The 18165-nt window shown below is 48.5% G+C and overlaps 1 protein-coding gene across 4 annotated transcripts in view; it reads right to left on the bottom strand.

Moving 5' to 3' along the window:
* The window catches only part of LOC309644250 (uncharacterized protein), a 70733-nt gene extending 55512 nt beyond the window's left edge, over positions 1 to 15221 (bottom strand). The window contains exons 1-4 of one of the 4 annotated variants that reach the window (XM_082427916.1): positions 14942 to 15221; positions 13496 to 13614; positions 8885 to 9032; positions 1246 to 7868 (exon numbers count right to left, since the gene is read on the bottom strand). In XM_082427916.1, coding sequence (XP_082284042.1) covers positions 7861 to 7868; positions 8885 to 9032; positions 13496 to 13614; positions 14942 to 15011 — 345 coding nt within the window. In that variant the 5' untranslated portion in view covers positions 15012 to 15221 and the 3' untranslated portion in view covers positions 1246 to 7860. The other 3 variants (XR_014254305.1, XR_014254306.1, XR_014254307.1) reach the window with 3 other exon arrangements.
* Positions 15222 to 18165: the final 2944 nt, after the last annotated feature.

The following is an 18165-nucleotide window of genomic DNA, read 5'->3' as shown; positions in this document are numbered from 1 at the left end:
GGATAACGCTCTTAGCTTTTCAACTTGTTTTCTTATGAAAATTTTCAAGCATACACAGTGAGAGAATAGACTAATGAACCTTCATATTAATATAGCTCAGCTTCAAAAATGATCACCTCATGGTCAGTCTTCTTCTATCCACCTTCCCCCAACTTTTGGGGGGCAGGAGCATGCACTTTAAGGTAACATGCTCTTGTAAAAAATGGTCTGCTCATTTTTCTTCTTTTTTCTTTCTTTATTAAAAACAAATGCACGCACACCCCCTCTGACAGACAGATTTTCATATACAGTGCTTATTTAAATGTGAGAAAAGGATCTATCATGGGTTAAACTCTCCCAATGTGCCTGGGCAGGGGTAGGGTGTTAATTGTTTACTCCTCCCAACAGCTGGAGAAGTAGAGATAAACTGTGAGAGGAAGTTCACACACAGTAAATTACAGAGGCCCACAAGGTCCAAGACCCCTGCTGCTACCCTCTACTGCCCCCTATCTCCTTACTCTCCAAGGGCACCCCTGGAGAGGCTAAGGCCAAAATGGGGAGAAAAAAAGAAAGATGTTGGGGAGTGAGGATATTGATGGCTACCCCTGTGATCTGACCTCGGTTCCCTGAGCTCTGTTTACTCCTTTTCCTGGCCTGGTGGTGCCCACTCCCCACCTTCCAGGACCCTCGTGCTGACCATTTTTACCCCATACCTCTATTGAAACCTATTCCAAGGAAAGGGGCTCAGGTTAGTGAGTGAACTATAGTATCACCTACAGCAGGGCTGCCCAACAGACTTTCTACAACGATGGAAATATTCTATTCTGTGCTGTCCAATATGGCAGCCACAAGCTACATGTGGTTGTTAAGCACCTGAAATGTGGCCCTACATGGAAGGTCTTGAGTGCCAGATGAAGAAGGCAGGATTTTGTCCTAGGGGTGGTAGGGAATTATAGGAGGTATCTGAGCAAAGGAATGTTTTATGGGAGCAGGAAGGCTTTATGGTTTTATCTGCTTATTGGTTTGATTGCTACCGTTGACTGATCACGGCCTTCCAGGTGATGGACCCTGTTCTAAGCTCATGCACAATCTCATTTAATTCTCAGATACAGCCCTCTGAGGTTGATGTTTTACAGATGGAGAAACTGAAGCTCAGTTACGGTAAGTGTCATGCATTACTGAGTGGCAGAAGAATTGAACCCAAGTCTGTCTTATTCTGAAGTCTCAGAGCACTATGCAGCGCTGACTTTAAGAAAATTCAGCTGCTATCAGGATGTGAAAATGGACTGGAATAGGAGGAGATGAAGTGCTCAGAAACAGCACCGACACTCAGAGAGGCTAAGTAAATCCTTGCTCATTTAAATTGAATTGAGTGAAGGTTCTGGAAAGTCTTTAATCCCAACCAGGCTGCCAGGAACTAAATCCGGCCCAGGCCTCTAAGAAACCAGTTTTCACCTGGCAAGCTGGGGATCCACAGCCCTTATAGGCTGTCACACAATTACTGTCCATTAGAGAGGCTAACAAGAGGGGCCACTTGGCAGGCCTGTTCCTGGGGGCTGTGGCCAAGCCTAGGACCGCCTGAAGGGGACAGGTGTGAAGACTTGCTGTGTGAAGGTGGCATTTCCGCTGGCCCTATCCTAGGGCCCTGCCAGTCCCCAGGTCCTCTCCAGGGATATCTGAGCTAACCTCCCCAGCTGGGAAGAGGGGCCTGGACCAGGGGCCTGTAGGGCCCAAAGACGAGGTCAAACGCAGAGATTCAGAGTTCAGGGAAGCAGGATCAAGAGGCTCTGATCTCCAGAAAATCACTTTAAGTGAAATTTGTCTTCACATCCTGGTTCAGCCCTGAGTCCTCTCCCAACCTACCCCCAACCAGAACTTCAGTTTCTCATACCCCCGAGGTCCTCTTGTCAGAAAACTTTCTGAAAAACACATTTATCCTAAGATGTTAGGACATTGTAATCATCTATTCCCCTTACAGGAAAGCTGTTCCATGGTGGAATTCCAGGCCCTCAGTTTGGGAGGATGGGACTTGAGTTAAGATCTAACCTGTTTGTAGACAAGACCAGTCTGGCTGATATGGAAGCAACTGGGAGAGAGTTTCTGAGAAAACAAGTAGGCATAACTAGGCATATCAAATTAGATGAGGTAACTCCTTCAGTCTGCAAGTAATTCCTGAACGCCCCATCATATACCAGGAGCTGAGAGGCAAACAGAACAGTGAAAGAGACAGCAGGTGAAAGAGCTTTGGACTTGGTGACAGAAGACTTACCTGAGTTTTGAATTCGAGCTCTACCACTGATGAGCTGTGTGATCTTAAACAAATTATTGGCTTCTCTCAGTCTCATTTCCAGTTTTCTTTGATTTGGTAGACAGAGCTGAGAAGTTAAGAGCTTAAGCTTTGGCAATAGACAGACCTAGGTTTGAATCCTAGTGTTGTCACTCACTGGTGGTGGGCCTTGGGAAAATTCCTTGATCTCTCTATGCCTTAGTTTCCTCATCTGGAAAATGGGGACAGCAGTTCTACATTTCCTGGTTGTTGTAAGAATTAAATATAATAATAAATGTACAGTGCTTCATATACTATCTCAGATAGAATCTCAATATGTTGATTATTATTATATTCATCTCTTGTTGCCCCAGGATTAGGTGTCAGACGAGGAGGAAAAGGAAATGCCGGGAAACTGGGGGATGGCTATCAGAAATGAAGCTGGGTCAATGGGAGGATGAAGCCAAACAGAGATGGCCCAGGCTCAGGACCCAGGCGAACTTACTCAGAGTTGTGCGATCGTGCACAAAGGTGATGGCTGAAGAGGGGGTGTGGGCTGAAATCCCACCTAAAACCCACTCTCTAAACAAGCTTTGCCTGTGCTGGCAGCATCCTGCACAGGGCCAGGCAGGCAACAGGACAAGGCCTGCTCTAAGGGGTGGGAGCAGGCCAGCCTCTGGGATAGGCAGAGGCGGAAGGAAGGCAGTCTCACAGCTGAAGGAGTCTGGTGACAGCAGCTGGTGTTCCAGGGACAGGACTCAGCTGCAAAGACCTCGCATGAGAGGGCAGGGCACAACTCAGTTCCCAGAGCCTTTCGGGGCTGGTAGGAAACCAAGGCAGGTATTCACGCAAGGGGCTACCCAAACACGATGGTCAGCAGGCACAAAGCAAAGGGCCCTGATGATGGAACAGACTGCAAGGTCAGGCCGGGCCCGGGCACAAGGTTGACTCTCTCCTGGGTCACAGAGGACGAGCAACTGGGGCCTGAATTTGCTGCTACTGATGATGCAATGGGCAGCTGTTGATGCTGGAGGGGGCAGGCTGTGGGGACAGGGAGCTGGGCAGATCTATACAAATTTTTTTCCAAACCCTTTGGCAATCGAATGCTCTTCACGATCTGTGAGGCTGTGTGGTAGGATTTACCTCTTTCAGGAAGGGTGGCCTCCCTAATGAAATGGTGTTAGGAGCAGGGGGATATTCCTCTGCCCAGGAATATTGCCCTTATGGTTCTCTGTGCCAGTGTGATCTCTTTGGATAAAGTCAAAGGTCACAAGCTCAGATGCTACAGGAGCCAGGCAGTGGCATAAATGGGAGAAGGAGGCCAGACATAACGATAGGGAGCAGTAGGGAGTGGTAGGGACTGTGGCAAACCAGCAAGCGGATGTTTTAGTGAAGGTTTAAGGAAAGTAGCAGATGCTCAGTGCAACCAACTCTTACCCCCTGGGAATATATGACCAGCACTTTCAGTTCTTCCAATTTTCCAAAAGAAGCCAGAAACCTAAATTTTTATTTAAAAAAATTCTTTTAAATACCTGTTTTTTTAATACCAGCAATAAATTATTATTTATTTATTTATTTAACAAAACTCTTGATGTTATCATGATCTGACCAAACCCGCAAGCATTTGTGGGTCACACGTGGCCTCTGGTTTGGGAATTCCTCTCTCCAGGATCCCCTGAAGATGCAGCCCCCTCTGAGAGAGGTCTCACATTGGGTCCCTAATCTCTCCAGGAGGGAGTGCTACTCCAATGCACTCTTTCTTTCTTGCCCCTAGGGTGGCTCCTTCTTCCTTTCGCCCTGTCAGAGATCACGGGGTAGTAAAGGAGGTGGGACTCGCCCCCTGGGCTTTGGCATTTGTTTTATTATACATTATGGTCAGGGTTACAGGCTCTGTCTCTCAGAGGTCCTTCCCCCAACTTCTACCCCCTCCCCCAACTTCCAGTTAGGAAGAGGGTTTGAGACCAGACTGCAGGCCTGTGCTGGGAGCTCTCTGGAGAATGCAAGAGAAATGCAAGATGGAGTCTTTCAGTCTGGCTGCTAAGAGGAGACACACGTGGAACACCACAGAAAGTCTCCATTGTTCCTTCCTTCCTTCCTTCCACAGGCATTGACTGGGCCCCAGTTGTGTGGCCTGTAACCCACTGGGGAGAAAAGATTTTGACTCCACCATGCTAAAGCTGTAAGCATCTTTTTGGATCATCTACTTTTGGTTAATCTGCAGTTTTCCATCTCTCTCCCTCTCTTCTTTCTCTTTCAGCAGCATTTTAGAAGCCTGGTCCATTAATCAGATTAAGGTGGGTTCTCTGATCAAATAGGAGAAATCCTGAAGTTCCTGTCCACTTGGTTTTTCTCCCCACCACCCAACCTCCCACCCCCCAACCCCCAACTTCCAGCCGTCTGTGAAGTCTCTGAGGAACCCTCCTGGGAAAAACAGTTTGAAAAATCATTAATCCAGTCCAACCCCTGAAAATCCCAGTTTTGGAAACTGAGACTCTGAGAGGTTAAATTACTTGCCCAAGGTCATACAACTGCACCTCCTGATTGCAGGCAGGTCTCTTTCTTTGGCCACGGTCCCATAGTAGTGTAAACTCAAAGTCTCCAGAAAGGGAAGGTAAATGGTGGGGAAGCTGGAGGGCAGACAGCTCAGCATGGGCCTGCTCCCCTGTCAGGGAGGCACGAAACTTGAGTGGAGGCCCTGCTGGGTGGTTGAGGGGGCAGAGGGTCAAGCAGGTGTTAAATTCCAGAAGCCTAGAGATAAGCAGTGTGAGGCCAGTGGAAAACTGGGATGGGGCTAGGATCAGGTTTGATGTGGAGAAAAGGCCTAGCGGGCAGGCTTTGGGTGGAGGTAGAGTTGGAAGATTGGGGTTTTTTCCCTCTCAGTTCACCCAGTTGAATCTGCTGATGGACCCCAAGTGTATTGAACTTTGAAAGCACAACAGAAGGCTGGAAAGCCCAGGCAGACAGGCAGGCACACAGTCCGGTGAAAGGGGTGTATTAAGTAAGCCTTAGGACGGCAGCTGGGTTGCATTAAAAATGAATCAAGATGATGTTCGAATGGAAACAAGAGTGGAGTGCTGGGGAAAAGGTGCTCTGAGGGCTGCCTATGGCCAGGGCAGGGCAAGGTTCCACAGCAGGGCCAGGTCAGCCCCAGAAGCCAGCCGGTGGCTCCCAGTGTCTATGCAAATGAGACAGGAAAGGTGGAGGTAGGCTTGGAGAATGCCCCTTCCTGGGAGCTTCTGGGGACTTTCATTCTCTTACCCACAAAATGGACACAACCATCTCAACTCTGCCTCCATCTTGGGGCTGTTGTGAGAAGCAAGTGACATCAAGTTGAGACCCATTGAAGGCTTTTACCAAGGCTAGGGTCGCAACTTACATGCCATCAGAGGTGGCGAAATGTGTGCACTGGCCCTGGAGTAAAATTAGGGGGAGTAGCGACTGGGGAGTGCTTGCCCTGCCCGCAGGCTTTCAGATTAAAGATTCTAAAGCCACATTCTGGCCAAATGAAATGCATCTGCCCCGCACCCGGTCCCTGGCCTGCACTCCCTGAACTAAGGTTTTAACAGATGATTGCTTAAGGTCTGAGCCTCCCAGTGGGACATATATTCTAGGGAGTCCTCAAGAACTGCCCTGTCCATGATAATAGCCACTAGCCCCATGTGGCAATTTACATTTAGATTCCAATTAATTAAAATAAAAAATGTAGTCAGTCACACTAGCCAAATTGCAAATGCTCCATAGCTACATGGGGCTAATGGCTACCGAACTGGACAGCGCAGATATAGAACATTTTCATCAGCACAGCAAGCTCTGTGGGTCAGGGCTGCTCTAGGACTATAATTGGTGGAATGATAGGTATTGGAGAGGGAGGTTTCTTCCCTGAGGCTTCTCAATATAATACATCACATATTGGCTTCTTACTCAGCCTAAATTCAAGGTTAATCCTGGAGCCCTTCACTGCTTTCCCACTTCCTTTAAGCCCCAGGCTTTGTTAACTCACTAACTCCTAAGGGTGAAATCTTCATGCTCATTTTGCATCTGCTTAGGACTCAAGGTCTAGTGGGAGAGGGCAAGGGTGACAACTGCTGTTTTCCTCTTCTAGCCAGAGATCTTCTGAGGTTACCATGTCTTCCACTACATTAATGATTGAGAGCAGGAATTTCTAAACCCTAAGGGAGATGGCAAGCATGATAGAACTGAGGGAGAAATTCTGGGGCAGTTAGGACTGAATGGTACCCAAACAGCCTGGTGGAGGTGGCCACCTGCTCTCCTACCAGGGAGGCAGGATAGCAAAGTCGTGAAGAGCACATCCCAGCTCCTCCACTTACTAGCTGTGTGACTTGGCCTTTATATACGCTCTGAGTCTGTTTTTTCATGGATAAAATAGAAATGGTACTTACCTCAGAGGGCATTTTAAGGATTAAATGAGTTAATGGAAGGAAGGCACTTAGAACAGTATCTGGCCTGGAGTAAGCATTAGTAGTAGTAGTATTTGATTATATGTATCATGGCCTTGATTGAGGTTGTGAATAAGGCAAGTTCACACACTCAGTGCACTGGTATCCTCCCAACCCTCCCCACACACCCGCTAGATTTTTCCATCATGGCGCCTGTTGAATGCTTAATTATTTGTTTCTTCAATTTTAAGGGCCACTGCTGGGACCCATCACCAAGGTCTTACCCTGCCTTTGCCCCACTGTAGAGCTCCCTTGGTTTTTCCAAAACTGCCTCTCCAGCACTCTGACTACTGCCCAGGCCAAGCAGTAGGCTGCCTCCCAGGCCCCAGTGCTCTTTCGGGAAAGCAACACAGGCTTGTCCTTATGCATGGCAGTCGAGGGTTGGTCCTGAAGGTCCACGTGATCCAAAACCAGTGCATCCAGACACTGGTACCTCAAAAGGAGAGCAACTGAAGCCAAAGACAGGTTGAGTCAATCAGATTCCTTCTCTCCAGAATTTGAATAAAGGAAGACCCAAATACTGCGCAGCTTGTTAGCAAGAAAGGCTGATGTTGGGGACGTCCCTGGTGGCGCAGCAGTTAGAATCCGCCTGCCAATGCAGGGGACACCGGTTCAAGTCCTGGTCCGGGAAGATCCCACATGCCACGGAGCAACTAAGCCCGTGCGCCACAACTACTGAGCCTGCGCTCTAGAGCCCATGAGCCACAACTACTGAGCAAGTGTGCCACAACTACTGAAGCCTGTGCGCCTAGAGCCCGTGCTCCGCAACAAGAGAAGCCATCGCGATGAGAAGCGTGTGCCGCAATGAGAAGCCTGCACACCGCAACGAAGAGTAGTCCCCCACTCAACGCAACTAGAGAAAGCCCGTGCGCAGCACAGAAGACCCAACGTAACAAAAAATTAATTAATTAATTAATTTTTTTAAAAAAAGGCTGAAGTTGAAAAGTGAGGGGACCACAGATGTCCATGATGGTCAAGTGAGGGCTGAGGGGAAGGGACAACAAAAATTACATATGCAGGAAGAGAACCACACGGGACTCTGGGCTGGGAAATAAAGATCTCTGGCTAGAAGAGGAAAACAGCAGTTGTCACCCTGTGCTCCACATGTGCTTCCTTGGCACTTGTCCAGAAATGTTGCTTCTTTTTCCCTCTTCTTCACTAGAAGCCTGGAAGGGATGTGGAGTAACTATTAGCACAAAGGCTCCGTAAGCACCTTTAGGATGTGCTAGAACCACTAATAGAAAAAGCAGCCACCATCAAAATAAACAATTTCTGGGTCAAAAATTTCAGTGCAAACACAGCACAGAGTGCCCTCAACTGCCCAGCAGCTCCTTTCTGGTGGGAAGATGAGTGTCTGGACCCAGGGCCCATCAGAGTGATAACTGCTTTCTCCTCCTGGCTCCAGGGTGTCCCTCCATCCAAGAGAATTGGCCTCCTAGGTAAAGAGGCCACGCTTCAGTCAAGGGTCTGCCAATGTGATTTTTTTTTGTAATATCCTCTGTATCTTTATTTTTTTATTGTTTTTTTTTGCCAATGTGATTTGATGAACTCATAGTAGAGCAGTTCTCACCAAAAGAGACTCTTCGGCTGAAAAGAGATGAGTCAACCCAGGTGGCACTGTTAACTCCCTGAGCAAGTCCATTTACCTTTCCGGGACGCAGGGAACTTGTCTGCAGAAGAGGAGGAGAGAATATGGAGTAGATGCATCTCTGGGGCTCCTTGCATTTTATTCATTGATCCCAGGGACCCTCAAAAGACACATCTCCTTCTTTAGCCTATCAGCTCTTGGCCTTCCTAGCAAGCTAATCTCCTATTAAATAAACCACAGAAATCCTGCCCTTTCTTGTTTGTCTCCCCCTTTCCTTCCTCTGACATAACAAAGGTCTGTGTTGGGGATCCTCAGCTGGGCTGTGGGGTAGAAGCGGTGCCAGGGCCCCACTGAGCAGGGAGGGCTGGCGTCAGCCTTAGTTGTTATGTTGACACCCCGCTTACATGGAAAACTGGGTGAGGCGGCCTGGCGTGTCGTAGGTACCTCTGGGAAAACTGCAAAAGGAAAATTTTAAACACACACACAGAACAACCACCACTTCCCAGGAAGTCAGCGCCTCCTCTGCTTGTGAAAAGGAGCCTGGCCCTGTTTTGGGGGTGGAGGGGTGTGGGGAGAGTGTTAGGCCCTACCTACCTGGGCCCCGAGGCTCTGGGAACGCAGAGGCCATTTTCATCCAGCCTTCAGAAGTTTCCTTTTGTGGCATCGCGGGGATAAAAATATTCCTCCCTGAAGGTGCAACCGCGGCACAGCAGATGTCCCTGACTGAGCACTTGGGAAGGAGCTATTAAAAGGAACGTAATTAGGTTGTCATCCTGGGGCCTCCGAGCCAGGCTTCCGAATGCCATCTTTGTTGAAAGTTTTCCAGACGTCAAATATTTGCGGAACCCGATTTACCAAGAAGGCTGTCCTACCCACTAGGACTGAGTGCAGCAAAAGCAAAATGACACGTCCGGTCAACGTTGGCCTCAGGCCCTAAGACCCCTTTGTCTGTGTCTTTGGCCCATTTTGGGTCCTGGCCTCTCTCCCTAATTTCCTCTCCCTTCCTCCACACACATAGCCTCCCATCACAATTTGCTCTTAGGAAAGGCTCTCTCAGTCATTTACCCCCTAGCATGAATGAGGGTAACCCTCTGAGCACTTCTTCCCTCTCCAGGAACATGGGATTCATGCCTGAGCTCTGTACACTTCAGGGAACAGAAGGCTTTGTCTCCTTTTGTAAAAGGGATGTGAGGCACTGGAGCCACGGTGGGGGAGGGCCTTCCTAGTGACCCTGCAACTGTGTTACAGGCAGCTACCTACTAGTCTGTGTCTGGAGCCAGTCCTGATTCCAAGCTCCTTTCTGCCTTGGAGGCTGTTGTAATCACTCCCCTCCCTCCTGCTTATTTATCCTGCAGGTTCATCTGCCCATCCATCTTCCCGGCCATTCATCTATCTACGCATCCGACAGTTATTGAGAGGAGCTGTGCTGGGTGGGAGAGAGAGGGGTGAACACCAGCACCCACGGGCCTTGTCATCATGGAGGGAGACAGCATAGATGGAGAAAGACATTCATCAGATAATTCCAGAAATAAGTGGAAACAAAGGAAAAGGAAGTCCATGGTGCTGTGAGGATGTGTTAGAGAGGAAACTGACCTGTCAGGGACAGCATGTGTGTGTGTGTGTGTGTGTGTGTGTGTGTGTGTGTGTGTGTGTGTGTGTTTTGAGGGGGATATGTGTTACGTGCTCGGTGATTGGTTCCTTCAACTGGAACAGCTTGTGCAAAGGCCCTGGCTGAGCCTGGGAGGAAATAACACAATTTTCACGAGATCTTTCTCCTACTGGGCTTCAGGAAACATCAAGGATAGTGGTTATAAAATTTTAAAAGTAGGGAAAAGGAAGGAGAATCTGAAACCGGTTTCTGAAATCCACTGCCGTAAACAAATTTCTTATAGGCAGTTGAGAGATGGCTCTACAAACAAACAGATTTTCTTTGGTGGCAAAGAGAGCTGGCCCTGGTCTCCTCCTCCTCCCAGAGGCCTTCCCTGATATTTCCGCCAGCTTTTTACCCTTTAGCAATATATCACGGTATTTCCCCAGGTCAAGAAATATTATTTTACAATAGAATTGTTAATGGCCACCTAATACTCCAGAGTAGGGAAAGCCACAGTTTGACTCGATGAAGCCCCTGTTGTTGGACATTTAGCTTGTTTCTAATGTTTTGCAACCCTAAGTCACTCTTCCATGAATGAACATGCTTGTATATCAACTTTGCCCATTCATTGGACTTTTGCTCAGGATAAATCTTGCTACATAGTAACAAATAAGGGCCAGTTTTAACTAAACACAAGTTTTCTTAACTTGGGTCCTCATCCATCCACTGAATTTGCAAGAAGGGATGGGAGGAGTCTCAGCAGGAAAGAACCTAAGTGGACAGTGGCTAAGGGCTGTGTGTGGGTGGGGATGATCAGGGGCTCAATCACCATTTACCTCTTTCTCCACCTGTTCTTCCCCATCGTAATGGACCCAGTCTGTCTATGCTGGTGGAGGGTTCTGCCCTGATGCTCAGCACTCCACCTGCGTAGACCAAGCCTGAGAGTGGGAGGGGCTAGGACCTCTAGCAGGGAGCTCTCTGCAGGAACTTTCTCCAGAAAGCTCACAGCCCTGAGAAGAATTGTGGGGCTACCTGGAACATATGCCAAAAGAGAGAGTCCCTGGCGGAGACAAGGCTGAGAAACAGGATACCAATCTGTGGTTTAGAGTTCGTTACAGATGTGCTGTGTAAATCACCTAATCTCTCTAGGTCTCTGTTTCTCCATCCAGCACATGGAAGTAATCCTCTTTTATCCCTACTTGACCAGGATGATGCAAAGATGAAGTAAATGAATATATATCTACTTAAAATGAGCTACTGAACATGAAAGTATATGGGAATACACAGGCAGAAAAGAAACCAAGATTGAATAAAGCCATAGAGTATAAGTGGGCTTTGTGTTTTATCCCCAGGGCCTAGAACTGTGCCTGGCATATAATAGGCACTCAGTACATATTTGTAAAATGAACAAAGAAACACATAAACATCTACTCCGTCCTAGACACATGCTAAGTGCCTCATAGGCATTATCCCACTTAGTCCACACAAACAGCTCTTTACCATGGGGGTATAAAATACTCTCATTTTGCAGATATGAAAGCTGAGGCTCAGACTGTTTAAATAACTGCCAAGCATCATACAGCTAGTGTTTGACAGGATTTAAATTTAAATGTAAGTTCTTCTGAGGCCATTCTCCCAGCTCTTCCCACCTCTGTTATATGTTGCAGGAGAAAAGTTGCTGTGATGTGTGCTCATGTTACTGTGCATTAAATGAGATAGTACTTGTTGAAAACTGCAGCACCCGGCATGCAGTTAGTGCTCTACAAATCTATTATAATACTCTACTCATTAATTTCTATTTTTTATCACTGCATTGTAAGCACCTCAAAGGCAGGGGTTATTCTTCTCCACAAGCAGGACAGAGTAGTTGCCCAACATACCAATTAACTAAAGCATTATTTTTGAATATCATAACGTGGAAGCAGGATTGCTTCCTTTAAGGCAGGGCTTTGTGCTTTGTGGACAAAGCTAATCTGACCGTGACTTTAATGGGAAGCCAGAGCAGGCCATGACTGTCCAGTGGCTTGGAACCCTGGTGGTCAATAAGGAAATGGGTAGAATCGGACACCAAGGAAAAGAACGGTAACCATCAAATGGAATTCCCCCTCTGCCCCTCCATTGACACCAGGCGACCATTCTAACAGCCTCTGGCCCCGCCCCCAGGGCCTGCAATCTGATAGGCTCAGCAAAGCAGAGGTGGGTGGGGCCTTGGAGAGACTCTGGCCCAATCATCTGGCTCCACACTTGCTGCCTGGGACTAGGTGGTACAGGAGGTGACTTGACCCCGCAAGAGAAGTCAGGGCTCCTGGAAAACTTCCCTACCCCGCCCCACCCAGAGACAATGCAGGAAAAGAGACTTAGTCTTTCAGTCTTTGGCTTTGCACTTTACTAGCACTGAGCCTCAGTGTCTTCGTCCACAAAATGGAATAGTAATTCCTTTTCCATAGGGTTGTAACAATTAAATAAAATATAACATGCAAAATTGCTTAACATAGGTACCTAATTCATTTCAAGTGCTCAGAAAAATCAGTTGCCTCTGGATAGCAATGTGCCTGAGGGCAGGAACTATATCTGAATCACGGCTTGCCTGGGTGCTCTAGTACTTTTAACTGTTCATACAATGTTGAAGAATGAATGCCTGAATGGCTGGAATCCTCCATTCATGCTTCGTCCCTTCTGGTTAGCTTTGCCTGTTTTTAGTCTCTCAAAAAAATCTCTAGAAGATTTAACACCCTAATCTTTTCCCCCACTCCCAGGAGGGCCTGGGGACAACATGAAGCCTGGGACCTAGGGAGGAAAAGGGGCACTTTCATAACAAAGACAACTTCATGGTGTGACCAGTCCCTCCCTGGCTGCTTGCACCCTCATTTTGGACCTTCTTGCTCCAGGATGCTAGGACAGTGGCTTTGACCCACTGCGGGCTATATGAAGGATATTAAAGATACATCAGGCTGCCAGTGAGGATTTGAGAGGGGCTGAGTTGCCCTTAGGGTGGAGTGCTGTGTTCCAGTTAGAATTAAGGAATGAACAATTTAGATGAGTGGTTAGAATTTGGGCATTAAGATTAGAGTTTGGAAGTCACCTGGAGTTAGGGTTTGGTTATTAGTTACCATTGAATTTCTGAATGAGAAATGGAGAGTTGCTAGTAGCCAGATATGGTGGGGGCCATCTCTTTGATCTAAAATTTAAAATGTTCTATACCAAGGACCTGCCTCCTTCATTATGGGGAGCCAGAAATTTCTCTCTTCTGACTGGCTCCTCAACAGGCCTGAGTGTACCTGCAGACCGAGCAGGTTAAGCATCTACTACATCTCAGGTGTGACATCTAGCATATATGGTCCCCAAAGTGTCCAGGACACAGCACCCTACAGTGAAGCTGAGGAGACCAGGATGTGAACGATCTGGTCTAGACCCACCCATGCCATAGCCCAGTGACTTTGGAGGAAACGTAAATCTCCTAGCCTCAGTTTTTCCATCTGGCAAATGGATGTAACCTCACAGGGCTGTTTGGAAAACCTCAAGTGATCGTGGAGGAAAAACTTTGAAGTAAACATGCTCTCTGGCAGAGTAAGCTGTTCCAAAATGAACTATAAAGCAAAGTCTGGGTACCTTACCCTCAGGAAAGGCTGAAGATCCTCCTTCCCTCCATGAAATCCCAGGTTTTCCAGCTCTTGCCACTCAACCGTCTTTCCCAAGACCATTTCCAGCAGGGACTTATGCCTCTGAACAGGAACTGACAAAGAAACAACTCACACCAAAAACTTTCCAGACTCCTAGTCCTCCCCAACACACACACGCACGCACGCACGCACACACGCATGCACACCAGCCAGCTCTGGGGCTGCAGTATGTATGACTAATCCTATGAGACACATGGATAAAGTGAGGACTCAACAAATATTTATCACATGAATGAATGAATGAATGAATGAATGAATGAGGGTGTGGGTAAGTGGCTGCATGAATGAGCAGACACACCCTTAGAGAATGAGACTGCTTCCTAATCCAGGATACTGAGTGCTCCCAAAGAACGTCATTTGGGACCTTCCTAGTGAGTGCTCCATGACGGAGCCATAGCCTCTTCTTTTCCTCAAGCCCCATATGTCTTCTTTTCTCCCCAACTTCATTGTGGGGGACTGTGTCCTAGACTCCTTTGGGACCAAATATGCTAGACTCAATACGTGGTATATAGTAGATGCCCAATAAATGTGTGATGAACTGAAGTGGAAGATAAATAAGACTTGGACCCTGTCTTCCAAAACTTTACAATTTAGTGAGAGAAAAAACATAGGCATATAAGTACTATATGACAAAGCACCACAGGTAACTGGTACCAAAAAAGAGCCAAGGAGTATATGCTATAGGTCAGAGCTGAGAAAACTTACTATGGGCTGAAAAAGTGAGGGATCACTTCAAGAAGGAAGGGAATGAGGTTTAAAGGTTAGACCCTGAAGGAAGAGAAAGATTCGGAGGCAAGGGAGAAGGTGCTGCTGATAGGGGCAAAGGGCTGCGCCCAGGAGGAAGGCCAGTTCAAGCTATGTTCAGAAAACCTGAGTAGATTTAGTGTAGATGGACAGCAGATTCAAGCAGAGGAGTGCAGCATGTGCCACAAGTAGGTTGTGGCGACTATAGGAGCTTTGAATTCAAGGAGAAGGGATTTGGATCCGGAAGCTAGTGAGGGCGTTTGAGCAGTGGAAGTAAGTGCAAGGAATGCTGTGAGGCGTGGAAAGATGATCTGCAGGAGACAGATAGGTAAGGAGCAAGGTGAGCGGCAAACCCTGCTGGGAGGTAATGTGCCAGCACAGGGCTGGCCAGAGCCAAGTCTTGGGCAGAGAGACCCTTTCCATTTCTTTCTTTCTCTCTCTTTCTTTCATTCATTCAGAAATTGATTGCCCCCTAGCAGGCCCCGCACAGGTAAACAGAGCAGATGCCTTCCCGCCTTCCTCGGGCCTGGGTCTCTACTCTCGGCCCCCACCCGTGTGCCCAGCCCCAAGGCTTGGGGCCATACGGGCCAAGGGCGAGGGCTGGGTGTGGAGGTGCAATTGGCTCTGACCTCTCACCTGCAGCTTCCTTCCACGAAACCTCTAATCCCCATGGTCCGGGGTCCCAGGCCCACGTCCTCCTGATCATGCCCCACCCTGACCACCGCCCTCCCCCACCGGCCACACCTGGAAGGGAAGGAGTTGCGGGAACTGGGGTTGGCCTGTGGACGGGGCGGCGCCACCAGAATACCGGCTGAGGCCGCGGGCCGGGGCAGGGGGCTGAGGGATGGCCTAGGAAGACGCTTCCCGAAGAGGGCCACACAGGCCCAGAGGATGGGTGGGGCCGTGGGGCGGTGGGGCGCGCAGCCGGCCGGGAGGGAGGAGGGGCGGGGGACGAGGAGCGGGGCTCCGGACGCGCGGAGCGGGTCCTCTGCGCCCCCTGCCGAGCGCCGGCCTCCACTGCACGCGCCGCCACCGCCGCCGCAAACGCCCCTGCGCGCCAGGAGCTGGACGCGGCGGCGGGCACGCCACGGGAACCCCGCCGCCGACTCATGACCCCTCCCTACCGGTCCGCGGTCTCCGCGTTCCTCCCTGGGAGAAGGGAGGTGGGAATTGGAGGCTTTTTTTTGTAATGGAAATAGAGGCGCTCGCGGAAGTCCCCTGGCCTAAAGCACGTTAGGATCCGGCCTTACCAGGTGCTTGAAATTCCACCATTAGAGATACCATTCTTTGGAGGGGTGGAGTGGTGACGTCTTCAACTTTTATTGGATATTTTAACAGTGAGGACTTACCAGATATACCTGGGAAGGGGCTTGGAAGGAGTAGGTAGGCAAAGTCGTTCATTCCTTCTCTCAGCCAAGCTTTTATTAGAGGTCATTTGCCAGGGCCATCCTGAAGGTGACTCAGAGCCAACCGTCATACTGTGGCAGTGCTGGGTTGTGAAAGGCTAGTTTCTCCTGTCATGTTTTGCCTTTTATTAATCACTGGATAATTGAGCCCCCCTACTCCAGGAAGTCTGGCTTGACTTTTTGGGTGTATGGTTACAGGCAAAGTCAGTATCTGTCAGTTTAGCAGGCCAGGTTCTCTGTTTATTTCCCATGAGTTCTGTCTGGTCTCTCCAGGCTCATTCGATGACCAGGGACAGAAAATCCTCGTCAGCTGGGGCACTTCTCTAAGGGACAAGAATCAGAATATAGAGTAAAAGGAGCCAACGCTCCCATTTCCTGTCCAATCAAGGATAAGCCCATGATCTCCTCAAGAGCCATTTGCATCTGGTCCCACATTCCATATGACCTTCGTGAGCACCCAGCCTGGACAGTCTGTTCTCCAAAGAGAGCCAGGAAGTCCCATAAGATCATGAATGCTCCTAAATTTAAGTTAGGTCGTCTCTCTTCTCAAATCCCTGCCATGGCTACCCGGCTCACTTGGAGTAAAAACTGAAGCTTCTACCTTGGCCTGAAGGGTCAAAGTGCTCTGGCCCCTGCTGCTTACTAATTTCTTGAAGCCCCTCTCCTACTGCTCTCCCATCACTCACTCCTGTGACCATATCAGTCCCCTAACTGCTGTCCCTTGATTTCAACAGATAACACTTCCACCTCGGACTCTGGCACTTGCTGTTCCTTCTACCTGGAATGCTGTTTCCCCAGGTGCCCACGTGACCCACTCCCTCCCCTCCTTCAGGTCTTTATTTAAATGCCACCTTATGGAGAGGGGCTTTCCCTGACCGTCCTGTCTAAAATAACACCCTCCGTCATCCTCTGTGCCCTTAGCCCCCTCGATTTTTCTTCTAGCACTTATCACAACTTGACATGTTACTTATTTCTGCTTATTTGTATGCTGTCTGTCTCCCCAACAAGAAAGTAAGCTCCACGAGAACAGAGAACTTTATCCGTTTGTTCCTCGTCCAGCACCTAGAAAACAGCCTGGCACATAGTCAGTGCTCAATAAATTTGTGAAATGACTGAATGAATGTGCCAGGCACTAAGCCAAGTACGGGTACAGGCCATGAATAAGCCTGGGCTCTTGCCCTTGAAGAACAGATGGGCAGACAGGCAAATAATTACAAACCAGAGTGATGAGTGTTCTATCCAAGTGCAGATGTATGTAAAGTACACTCGAAGGCTCAAGGAAGAAAATAATTCACTCTGCCTGGAAATCAGAGGAAAGCACAAGGATGACATCATCGGGTGGAGGAGAAAGGGAAGAGGCATTCCAAGCCGAGAGAAGAGCGAGAGCAAAGGCAGAGGTGGGAAAATATGAGCGAGAGCAAAGGCAGAGGTGTGAAAATATTTGACTAGTTCGGGGGGAGTAGCAAGTACTGGCTGGAATGCAGGATGCAAGGCAGGTGTGGCAGGGGATAAGTTTGGAAAGATAGATTGAGGATGTATTATTAAGGGCTTGTTAGAATGATGATGATTGACTCTCTAAATTTCAGATCCGTGCCAGGCCTGTGGGGACATTTCAGGGCAAAGAGCTTACTTCTAACCTCAGACAGGGCACCACAGGAACAGCCATGTCCTGCTGCTGGGAAAGGCCTGGGAACACAGTGGGGGTCTCCCCAGGGCCTCAGGCTAGGGTCTGAGGACCCACGGGAGCAACCTGGCAGCACTGCTTGCCTTCCTGTTTCTGATCTAAACAGGACCCTCAATAAGGACCGTGCCCAGCTCCATGGAGCCCAAGAGTCCTGGGCCACATCACCAAGAGTCCAAGTTTCAAAATGTCCTTATTTTCCAATCTGACTCAAAAGGGTGGGGAGTGGAAAAATTATAGACAGCAGCCATCAAGGGACCTTGGCTTAATATAACTGGTGACCTGGGAAACGAGAGAGGCAGAAAATAATTTCCCTCTCAGACTGAGGAACAGAGAGGGCCTCTTATAGCTGACTCAAAATAAAGACTTTTCCATCAAGCAGAGGGAGAGCATTTGTGTGTTTCAGGACAAGAAGATTCTTTTCTTTGGCTTCTTCCTTGGCTATGTTGTTCCTCCCCCCCACCCATCCCCTTCTCCTGCCATCTCCGCCCTCAATCCTTCTCTCCTGACTTTTCCTTTCTTTTTCTCTTTTCCCGTGTCCTTCCACCCTGCCCACTTCCCTGCTCTCCTCTCCTCCCCTCCCTCTCTATTCCTTTAACTTAAGCACGAGACAGATATTTAAAACTGTTAAGGGATAATTATTTTAAATGGAAAACCATGACTCTTATGCAAATATAAAGTGAACACGTGACTTCTACTTCATTTCACTAATTAATTAATGAGGGAACCAGTAAGATGTTACAGTCAGTTCACAGGAGAATCCAAAACACAGA

This window comes from Balaenoptera physalus (assembly GCF_965194825.1).
Source record: "Balaenoptera physalus genome assembly, chromosome: 15".
Taxonomy (NCBI): Eukaryota; Metazoa; Chordata; class Mammalia; order Artiodactyla; family Balaenopteridae; genus Balaenoptera; species Balaenoptera physalus.
Note: the sequence above shows the minus strand (reverse complement) of the source record. Positions and strands in the feature narration are given on the sequence as shown.